The 12,049-nt window shown below is 41.2% G+C and overlaps 1 protein-coding gene across 1 annotated transcript in view; it reads left to right on the forward strand.

Moving 5' to 3' along the window:
- Positions 1 to 12,049, forward strand: part of GAK (cyclin G associated kinase) — a 102,618-nt gene that overhangs the window by 12,328 nt on the left and 78,241 nt on the right. The window contains exons 2-3 of the mRNA XM_074994568.1: positions 7,919 to 7,980; positions 9,360 to 9,419. Of these exons, the coding sequence (XP_074850669.1) occupies positions 7,919 to 7,980; positions 9,360 to 9,419 (122 nt within the window). The remainder of the gene's footprint in view (positions 1 to 7,918; positions 7,981 to 9,359; positions 9,420 to 12,049) is intronic.

Genomic DNA, 12,049 nt, shown 5'->3' on the forward strand with positions numbered 1-12,049 from the left:
AATAGGCTAAAAGTTTGCAAATGCCCTTCAGTAAACTTGTATCTCATTACAAATCATTGTGTGGCTTAACATTATTTGTTAAGGACTGTGTCCTATTTACATGCATTGCTGCTCTTGAAATATTGAGATTTTTACCGAATTGGGGAAAAAATGGCTCTTCTTGCCATTTTGGTTGTCAACCCCTGGACTTTAGCCCACAGTATTTCTTCTGTTTAACCTAATCATGTTTAAAGGGAGTCTGCATTGTTTGTGGAACTGATTATAGAACACAGAATTTCATCTTCATTTTTTTTGAAGTAAAACTGTCTCAGATGTTCAGTGAAGGAGTGTTTCATTTACTTGACTTATTGGGGTATGCAGGCAATTAAAAGTACATAATCAGGCACAAATAACATGATTACAAATGATGGGCCGCTAAATTTGGGCACTAATTTTCAAATAGGGCAATTATGCTAATATGCTTTGGGAACCATAAGTCCTTTTCTGCATTCTGAATCACTGTCACAGAGTAAGAAAAAACACAAACTATGGTAAAGCATGGGTGATGTCAAAAGAGGCAGCAACTTTTTGGGTTGTACTTAAGTGGAAAGTCACATGGAAAGTTCAGGGCATGAAATGGTCTTGGCTATGATAATGAAAAGAATCTTGGTGCAACCAAATGTGAAGTCCAGCAGCCAAGGAAAGAAAGCGCACAGATATAAAATATGGAGTCGTGTGCCAGTATCTTCATCAGCACACTAAACTTTATTCTTCTATGTCATTAATACAGCTCTACGTTATGTAATAAAAAAATGTATTATTATAGTGACTAAAAGAACCTATCAGGAATCATGTGCCATTATTAGCTGCGTAGGAAATTAGTCCCTGCCCTGAAAGGCTTAATCTCAGAGGACCTATGAATGCAGAGGAAGGGAATGAAACATACATTAATTGGGTTAGCAAGTGGCTAATTTACAGGCCTCAAAATGTGAGAAAGCACAGTCAGGGTAGACTCTGAACCATTTGTGCTTGTAGTTAGTGCTACGTTAGTGGTGCTCTCCTCGACGTTAGGCTTCGTCTGGCTTAATGAATCTCACCTGCTCATGGAAAAGACCAGCCTTCTCTGCCCATCACCTCACAGGGCTAGAGAAAAGGGCTAACGTGAACTCATTCCCTTTCAGATCCCATGGGTCCGTCTCCGACATACAGCTCATCAAGTTTTTCTTTATTAAACTCTTCTATGCATGCGTGCCCACGCACAAACTAGCTTCAGTCTCCCACCTGTTATGAGTCTGGGACAATGGAAATAAAACAAAAGCCTGTCAACGGACCTCTGGCTCCCATGGCCCTTACCTCCCACTGGTGTTGACCTCACCCTCTTAATTCATCATTTATTCAGTGGGGAGAAATCTGTTCACCTAACACAAGCTTGTCAGATTTGAGCTCCTATTTTCTCCTTCCAGCTAAGCTCAGCCCATAGGCCATAACCTCGTGGTTCTCCAGCTACTTATAGGTGGTTGCCTCTTTGGCTTGTAGTAATTGTTTTTTTTTTACCAGCAGATTTCCAGATAAGAACTAAAATGCATTGTGAGACCATGTTTCCATCCTTAAGTTTCATTTAGTACATGACACCTCCCCCACCCTGCATTCTTCCTCCCCATGTGTACAGCTTGAGAGGCTGCTGCAGCCAGCCACTGCTTATAGAGCCATCAATGGACACCCAAATAGGAGGGTGACATAAATACGTCCTACTCGTTACCGAGTGACCGTTAAGATAGAGAGATCTATTGTTAGAAATTGCTGATGAGATAAATGGCTTTCTTCTCTGTTTTTGAGTGGGACTTCATGTAGTACTATTTGTAGAATACTGATTAATAGAGAATTAGTATAAAGAAACCTTTTAGTCCGAGATAACTAAATAATGCTTCTGAATTGAAAAGAGAGAAGCTTACTGTGGTGAGAAATATACTTACTGTTTATACTGTACATGTCTATACAGAGTGCATAGTATCTAAATGTAAGTTTAGTCCACAGCTGCAGAAGATTTTTAAACTCATGAAAATACACTGAAACAGAGTTATGGCGGTAGTGCAGTCATTGAACCAGACGAGTGTGAGTGATGCTCCCAGTCTGAAAATGTCATGCCGTGACAACTTGGCTTTTCTACACCTTTGGGTTTCTTTGAAGTTCAGTTTTCTGCTTTCTGTTTCTAATGCTTGAGGACTTTACAATATTCTTATAAAGACTTTGGCCCCTAATTTATTCATGTACTTCTCCACACCATTTTAATAATAATCTTTCCTCAGAGAATAAAATTATAATACTGGTGCATAAATTGTGAACCCTTAATGCATAATTTAGGTGTAATGGGGTGTTTCAGAGAAAGAGCCTTCACAGTATTTGCTTCAATTAAAGTGCGCTTGTTGGGCTTTAGAGAAGGGAGCTGTGTCGTAGGAACAGCTCTCAAGTGGTCCAGTACAAAAATTAAGAAAAGGCTTGCTAATATGCAGCTCCAATCCCCACAGCACTTCAGAATGCACTCAAAACTCCCGCTGGTGTCTATGCTTCTCCGTCAGGGTATAATAACAGCATGAAATCTCACTGCAGTGGATTAGTATTTTCTTGTGATAATCCAAACAGGTACAAGTTCCTTATGAAATGCTAAATTAGAATTGTAAAGTCACAGGTGGCAAAGTATGATGGCCAAAGTTCTGCAGCACTTAGACAACTTGGAATTTTGCTTTTTGCAAAACCTTTCTGTCCTTATTCTGAACCATTGTCTTTTAGGGGAAACCACCAGAAATGCACTTAATTTAAAGTGTGCCATTCAAACAGAGACTTTGTTTCTGAAAGTAATTTTGGCCATACTTCTACAAATCTTACCTTAGCTTCCATTTAAAAAAAAAAATCTTGGTCAAAGTAAATACAGCTTCTGAGCTTCATGTTCTATTCATATTAATAACCAATGATTTTCAGGAGAGTTCCAACTTATTCAACTTATTCCAACTGCTCATAGACCTAGTCTAAATTGTCCTCTTCTGATGCTTTATTCTTGCTTGTGATTTTTAGCAAATATTAAACAATTTAAAAATGTAATGTCATTGCAATGATGTGAAGGACATGTGGCTGACCAGTAATTTATGAATACTGTTTCTTGACCATCAAAACAAAAAAGCAGTCCAGTAGCACTCTAAAGACTAACAACATAATTTATTAGGTGATGAGCTTTCGTGGGTCTGTCCCACAAGAGCTCATCACCTAATAAATTATTTTGTTAGTCTTTAAAGTGCTACTGGACTGCTTTTTTATTTTGATTAGCACAGCTATCTCTCCGTATCTTGTCCAGGTATTAGAGTGGTTACCATATGCCCATATTATGCTAATTCACTAACAGGTTTGTCAGGAGATTCGTTCAGTAGGGGGGTTGAATTCTTCTATTGAGTTCTGTCAAACTAAGGGATCAGAGGCATGCAGTGTGTACATTTTGGGTGGGCTTCACGTAACTAGTTTCAGCAGATACAGGAGAAAACTAAAGCCTTTGGTTAGTTTTAAAAAGAAAGTCCATGGCAGACAGAGGAGACTGAGGCAGATTATTGGGGTGCCGACTGACACTCATATTCCAGATAAAATAGGCCTATCTAGGACGAAGGTAGGATGATCATGACTGGTATATAAGCAGTTTATTATGTTAAAAATGCTTCCCCTTTACATTAAGCTTTGGTTGGTTTGATAAAAAAATGTTTGATCACCTGTATTAACTACTGATAACTCCCAAAGGGAGCACTGAACTAAGTTGGGCCTGGCCCGAGACTGATGGGTTCTCCCTTGAGATAAGAGGAGGTTTAGTGCCTAACACCTGAGTGGATGTACTGAGACTGGAGAGAGGTCAAAGGTGAGATGTCCCACAACCATGACCAGTATGTATCCCCCCCCCCGCCCCCGAGTCATAATGGTGAAAGTAGAAAATTCTGAGTCTGTTTTCTGGCAGAGTGTCAAGCTGACTGTATGGGTTTTCTGGTCACCTTTGACTTCTAGCTACTTTATTCACTGTTAACGTACGTGACTGTAGAAGGAGTTTAGCATGATCTGTCTCTTTATTTTATTTACAAACAACACAATGTAGACAACCCTGTAATGAATAAATCTACAGTGTTAGATTTTTGGTATCAATAACTGCAGAATTGGGGCAGTTTAGTGAGGATGGGCTCAAAATGTGTTTTGATTCTAATACCTTCCATTTCCTTGAAACAGCTTGTTGGGTTTCTCAGCCATAGTTTCAGTTGTGAGTGTTAAGAGGTTGGCAGTACTAATGCCCTTGCAATGATATTGTGAGCGCTAGCTGATATTGCACTTTTCCCAGAGAGAGAGGCTGATTTTTCTATAATGACACAGTGCTTTTTTTGGAATGCAGTATCTGTTAATTGTCTCAGTTAATTTTGAACATGTATTCCAAGATTACAGTAGACCACTGATTTACACGGAGGTTGTGTTCTCGCAACCCCGTATAAGTCAAATTCCCCACAGAATGCAGGGGAGCCAGGAAACTGATGAGGGCACCAGGCCTGGTCAGTTTCCTGGCTCCAGTAGTGGAGAGGAGTTGGGGACCAGGCTGCAGCCTGGCTCCCAGCTCCCCTCTGCTTGTGGGAGCCGGGAAGCTGACTAGCACCAGTTCTGGTAAGTTTCTTGGCTCCCACAGTGAGGAAGGAAGCTGGGAACCAAGTGGCAGCCTGCATCCCAGCTCCCCTCCTCTTGCAAGGGCCAGGAAACAGACCTGCTACAGCTGGGAGAAGCCATGCTGGGCAGACAGCTGGGGAGTAGCGGCTTCTCCCAGCTGGGGAAAGCCAGGGAGAAGCCCTGTCACCACGGCTGCCCACACGGCTTCCACCAGGTGGCGGAAGCCAGGGGACAGACAGCCACAGAGAAGCTTTGAGTTTTGCTTAACTTGTGTTTAAAGCAAACTAAGTGCAACTCTAACTCACACATTTTGGGGGTTTACTGCATTGGCAAATTGAAAGGTAAACATTCATTTGTATGCTTGGGATATGACCAAGGGTTTAAAACCCCCTCACTGCGATGCACTAAGTGATTGATATCTGTGTTCTGTCATATAGAAAGGCTTCATTTATGTACTCTTAAGTCTACCATCGCACATTTGCTGGTAACCATGATCAGCTGAAATTGTCAAGCTTATTCTTCCAACCCCTTGCTACCTGCAACCTTTATAGGTTCATATCATAACCCATTCCAGTTCACAGTCCATCTGTGGTGTACCTTAATGCATACAGGTGGTTGTTCTTCAGGAATATCCATACAGCTGGCCTACTGCCTGCTCTTTTGCCTTTCAGGAAACAGTTTGCCGTCACTTTGTTACGTACTAGGTGTCTGTTCACGTGCTGATAGAGGAACATATCTACACTCTGAGGAGCATCCCTTCATGTTGTATTCTTCTAGGTGCATTAAAGGGCAAAGAAGTGCAATAATGTAGTTGTAATTATTCACCTTAAGGTTCACTCACCTAATGCAGATGGTGTCCCCACTTCTTCAAGGGAGCTATAATACTTTTGAGCACTTCTAAAATAGAAGGATTGCCAACATATTTCCATGGAGTTGGGCCTCCAAGGACTTAATTTAATTCTCCTGCATGGGTCACCAGTACTATCAATCTGTATTGACTAGCTAGTCCCAACTGTGAGCTTTCCAGGGGTACCCAGAGTTGCGCCCTAACTGTAGAAATTACTAGATTTGTTGTGCCCCTAAAAATGGCGTACATACAGGGCAAACACTTCTACAATGGAAGAAAGAAATTGAAGCCTCTTCCAAAATAGATTGGAACCATACAAATAGTATGCTATTGGTCTATGCATACACACAGCTGAACAGCCTATAAATGATAAAAAGTGCTAACAAATAATGAAAATAGACTGGCCCTTGACTCACTTCTCTGTCATTTCCCATTAATTAGAAGGCTTTGTTTATGTCCAGAGCTCCGAATCAGTTTCATAACCAGTTACCTGGTCGATACTCTGAAATGAAGCTGAGAGTAAAAACTATGTTTATGTCCAGTAACAAACTCCACCACTTAGCTCATAAATGTACCTACATGTTTTACCAGATTGAAAAACCATAATGCTTTTCACAAGGAGACCGATGCTAGATTGTCCGTCTAACTTTTGAAAATGGCTACGCTTTACAGTATTTGTAGTTTTGTGCATAAATGTTAATAAAAGGTAGCTAAGAACTCAAATTTGTCATCTCTCCTTTGTACTTGAAGTATCAGAGAGTCCCTTTTTAAGCCAGAGGGAAGCAGAGCAAAATAAGCCCCCAGCCCTGAGGGAAACTAGAACAACCTTGAAAATGTATTAAATTTAGCCTTTGCAGGGTTGAAATCTGGATTTAATACCTAAATTGAGCCTATGTTAATATTATAGCTTATGTTGTCGTAATTGATGTTGTGAGAGGGTGGTAGTAAACTACCCACTGAGCAACATAAGTTTCTAAGCACTGGTGTGCCCGGCACTGTGTCAGAAGGAGAAACTTCGCTGGCGGCATTGTGTGTGCTGTCTGCAGAAGTGATTTTATTATGTCAATGGGGGAACTCTCTCCTGCTGGAACAGGGCATCCTCAGTACAGGTGCTGCTGCATCCATGCATCTGCAGCACGGTAGTGTAGACAAACCTAAATCAAATAAGATTGAGCCCTTCTGCAAGTAGAAAGAGGCTTCATTGAAGGAGTGAGAGAGCCAGAGATTTTCTTTTCACCCTATCAGAGGCAACCTGGACCCATATGTAATTCGCTAGATGAAGAAGGTGGTACAAACAGAAACGTTAAAACAAAGCTAGTTAAGACTTCAAGGGCAATGACTGGGGTGAGGGGTTAAAGTCTGTTGGTATGTCCTCCCAGAGCGAAGACAGACTTCCCATGACGGTGTTAGCAGTGCTGCCTGAAGCAAAGGAGGGAATAAAGGGAGGTTCTGAGCTCCCCCAGCCACCAGTTGCCTGCTTTTGTCTAGAGCAGGAGTCGGAGACTAGAATGGGGGTGGGCGTAGTACCTAAGGAGGCCAGCAGAGCATGGGGAGCAAAGCAGTGGGGACCTGCTGTTGCTGAGAATTGGGGAAGTGAACATTGAGAGCAGCGGTGAAAGTGTGTGTTTCACAAAGTAGGAGAGAATAGCAGGGCAGAGAAAAGGGTAAAGGAAGAACTGCAAAGAAGAGACTAAGGGAAAATGTGAGGAAACAAGGGATGAAAAGCATATGATATGGAAACATCTCCAGAGAGCATACGAGGCAGTTGACATGTGCATCCAGGTATGGATCCATCAGAAGTGGGGGAGGATTGGGACTGGCTGCAGGCATGAGAGAACACCAATGTTTTAGGCCATTAGTTACACTTGTAAAGAGCAAAAGCATTCTCAAGAGAAGATACATGTAGTTGTAGATGCTGAAATCACTTTCAAGGTTCACTTCAGTGAAAGTCATTAGCCTCTTCACTTTTTCTGAACTTTCCTTGGGGACCTCTTTGCACACACTGCTATACTTTTGATCTGGGAATTTTGGCAGGTGTTTTTTGCATCCAGGCCACAACGTGAACTCACAAAGCCTGGCCAGACTGGACAGCATGTCCAGAGTGCTGCTTCACTGATCCTTGTAGTATACCCACAGGCACACCCACATTTTTGCCATTTAGGAGGGACCTGCTGATGCAAGAGGTGATTGTAGAGAGTTAATGAATTGGCCTTAACCTATCCCTCTGTAATCTAGCAGGAGTCCTCTGCAACTTTCCTGTACATTTATGGTATTCTTAATGTCCCTTAAGTCTTAGGGATTGAAAAATAATCAATTTATTTGAGATGCTTCTAATATTAACTGCTTTTTTTTCTGTTTATATTTATAATGAATGTAAATAATCAATTTACCTGTAATTTACTCTACTTAATCTTGTAGGTGGGTTTGCTTTTGTATATGAAGCTCAAGATCTTGGAAGTGGCAAAGATTATGCTTTAAAGGTAATGTGTCTTTAAATCAATTTAAAGATTGACATGTCTCTCTTGGATCAGTGCATTACAGTAATAGTCATTATAGTGTGTGTGGGTGTAAAACACAAGCAAGAACTGAAAGATTTTCTTCCTTGGCTAATGACCAGTGTGGATGATTCATATATGCACTTCTTGGCTGTGTAAATGAACACAGAAAATACTACCATTATGCTCCTCCAGTGCTTAATTGTTGATGGTGTTTAATTGCAGTGTGGTTGTGGAGCACTTTTTCCTGTCTAGTGCTATTCAGTGGAATCCTCAAAATTCTTGAAATTTGTTTGCATCATGATGTTGGATTACCACATCTTTCTGCAGCCTAGTGTTTCCGATGAGCTTACTTTGGCTGACTCCTGGTGAGCAGGCCAATCTTACTAGGTCTTATGCTTGGTGAGCACTGGATTTTCTGTAATAGCGACGTCTAGTACATTTTGTCACTCGTGTTATCCTATTTGTTGTTACAGCATCGATATGACCCATTTTTTCTATAAGCATGCACAGCAGATTATATTTGGCCCAAACCTGTTGACCCCACGCAGACCAAAACAAGGATTAGTGGTCAAGAGCTGGCTGTGATTACTGGAGGAACCCAGTACTTCAATAACTTTTATAGGGCCTTTGAAAAACCATTATGTTGTGGCTTGCCAAAAGAGTTAAAAACTTTCAGTATTGACCATCATGGACGTAGTCAGTGAATTGAAGAAAACAAACCTCCTCTCCCAAAAGACCAGTCTCAATGTGTGAATTTGGATCTTGATACTAAGCCTTGATGTAGTCAGGTTCATTAGAGCACCAGATGAAATAGCTTCTAAGGCTCTTGCAGAGCAGCTGTTAAATATACATCTTCTAGGGGTTGTATATTGGAGTACTTTTTAACCCTTCTGAGGTCGATAGTGACCACCTTGTCTGTTATACTTAGTGTGGAAGACTTAAGACCATGTGGTATATGGAGCCCTATTTAATTTTCTTTAAAGGGATCTGAAGAAGGGGCCCACTAAGTGGGTCTACACCATAAAAGCACATCACTTAATAAATAATATTGTTAGTCTTTAAGGTGCTACAGAACTGCTTTTTTGTTTAGTGAAGATCCAGACTAACATGGCTACCTCAGTAAGTAGTCTGGCGAGCTTGAAAACCCCTGCTCAGAGATGAACAGAAGGACCGGTAGCTATAAATCTGATAATTTTTGTGGTGACAGGTCAAAGCTGAGGATCAATCCACATTTGACCCTTGCTCCTGATCTTGAGAGCTGACAAATTATTAGCACTAATTTTTCCCATATAAGTGTTTTTATAAGTTTATAGTAACTCAAATTTATATACCCTTTTTCAGTATTCTTTTTTCTGATGCAGAGGTTATTGTCAAATGAAGAGGAGAAGAACAGAGCCATCATTCAAGAAGTTTGTTTTATGGTATCCTTTGTGTGTCAAAATCCAGCATTTAAAGAAATGATTGACGTTAAACATCCTGAAGTATTTAGATGCCTCCTGGGGTTCACAATCCATATGTACACTGAAAGTAGTTCTAACGTGTTCCTCCAATGAAGAAGACCTTTGAAATCCTGACTTGTCTTTTGAGGATTTTGCTTTATTTAGTTCTGAGGAAGTGAATCTATTGCAGTCTTTGAGTCCCAGATTAGCTTAGAAAAATCACTTCTGGTGCCATTGATGCGCATTTTTTGTGGCCAAAAGTGAAGGTCTGAATCCTAGAATCAGAACTACACTGCTTCGGTCTATTGCATGACCTTCCAGAGGACCCGTGTGTGTCAGTTCACTCTGACTGTATTTGGTTGATGTCCAAATCTGGTTAGAATGATGTTACCATTGTTGAATGCATACATTACTGTAGTTTTGAGAAGTACAGTTTTTCACAAGTGCAGAATGAGTCGTCTTTTATTCACAGACCAGGTACAGCACAAGCCGTCTGCTGTTCAAGCTCACCTTCCCTACTGTCAGCTGTTGGATATGGATAGTGACAGACCTTTGGCAGTCTTAGTGTCCTGTCAGTCCTGGTCCTCTGTTGACTGTATGTTTGTTCCTGGGATCTATATCAAAATCTCCAACTCCTTTGAAAAATCACTGAGCAGCTGTTACAGCTTCAACAATTTATCTGCCAATCTGGACTTGATCCAGACCAATGAGTTACAGGAATAAAGGTGTTGAGTCACACCAGTCCCGAGTTATTAAATATTTAGTTAACATTTTAGTATCATACATAAAGTTGAGCTCCAGAAAACAGGTACCAAAGAAACTGCACCAAAAAGAGTTGTGGGTGTCAAACTTCCTTTTAAACAAATCATTGCACCTACTGTTTACTTCCTCCTTCAGTGACTGTAAATGTCACTAATTTGCTAAGCCTTTATTTGTGGAGTCACAGGATGTTTACAGCAGTTTACTTCAGTACTGTGGAATGTGGTGCATATAATGTGAAATTGTTTGGTCTGCAGTAATTTCAGAGGGGGAATTCAGAAATCATGTTGTTTTTAAACTTTCAATGCTCTTTGTCAAGCTCAACAACTATCCTTCTCTTTCCCTACTGTTACATTTTATATTGGTCTCTAGGCCTGAAGAGTTAGAGATTTTATGAACTGACTTCCTGTCCAACATTAAACAATGGTAGCTTTGGGGGTTTTATCTGATTATTTGGAAAACACCTGAAAGCATTCATTTAATTTGATTTTTTTTTTTGATAAATGCGAGAAAGAACAATACATTAAAATAGGTATTCCTTTTTGATCTAGTAATTGAGTGCTTGTGCAAAACAGACTTGGACCTCATCAAAGTCTTTGTTCTTTCTGGTTCAAGCTATTATTCCCCTATTTTCAGAACTTCTCTTTTTTGATGAAAGGGAAAAGGTTATTTTGCTCTGTCCTGATGTGACAGGCATACATGTATCCTGTTCTTTAGCCAACAAGCTAAGCTGGAGTAGAGATAAATGAAACATGGCTTTTGTTGAGATTTCTGGCACACGGGGTTTCTAATTAGTTACAAGTGGATGACCTGCTGTGCTAGTTAACCAAGACGTGATACTTTGACACTGGTTAGTTACGATTTGGTTGGGTCCTTTTTTCTCATACCAAACTGGCTGGTATAACGGTAGTGTAGTTGAATTCAGGATTTGATGAAAAGTTCAGAGTGAGATGGGCTAGGAAGGAAGAAATCATGGGGCACAAGGTAATGTCATTAGGGAAAGGCATGCAGTACATGCCTTTGCAATGGTGGTAATTAGATCTCCCCACTAGCAGACCGAGAACTGTCTGTCCAAGTTCAGTAAACTCCCGAAAAGCACAAGTTCGAGTTGCACTTAACTTGCGTTAATGTGAGTTAAGAACACTTGAAGCTGCTCTGCAGCTGTCTGCCCATCTGGCTCCCCCAGCTGGGGGAAGCCAGGCAGGCAGAGAGCCTAGAACAAGGGGGCAGCAATGTGCTGGTCAGTTTCCTGGCTACTGCCAGTGGAGTGGTGCCCAGAGCCAGGCTGCTGCTTGGTCCCTGTCTCCCCTCCACTCACTGGAGCCAGGAAACTGACCAGGGCTGGCACACTTGTCAGTTTCCTGGTTCCCCCACCTTGCAGTATGCAGGCATTGCGAGAACACAACCCCCATGTTAAGTCCGGGGTCTTCTGTACTGCCATGACTTTAGGCACTCTCAGGTACACATCAAGAGCAAGGACCGCCAGCCTTCATTTAAGGTAGTGAGTCCCGTAGGTGAGTTGCAGTGTTGGCAGATTGGAGGATGATCTGAGCTGGTGTGAGGGGAGGAGAGAGAGAAAGGGAAAGAGTGGGCATTATCGTTACTTTGTTCACTAATCAGGCATAATATCTGGATCATCAGTTTTGATTTGTTATTTTCGGGCACCATGTCTTCTGTTTTTACCAGCATAATTTCAACAGTCCTTGGATTACCTCAGAGTGACTTTTTGGCTTAGATTAATCCAGTTTCTTTCCAGTTCTCATGCATGTGTTTATGAAATCGCTGTAACAATTTGACCCATTTTTCATGGTTATTGTGATGTCTTATGACCTTTTGTCTATTTTCACACTTGA

This window comes from Carettochelys insculpta, chromosome 5, assembly GCF_033958435.1.
Source record: "Carettochelys insculpta isolate YL-2023 chromosome 5, ASM3395843v1, whole genome shotgun sequence".
NCBI lineage: Eukaryota > Metazoa > Chordata > Testudines > Carettochelyidae > Carettochelys > Carettochelys insculpta.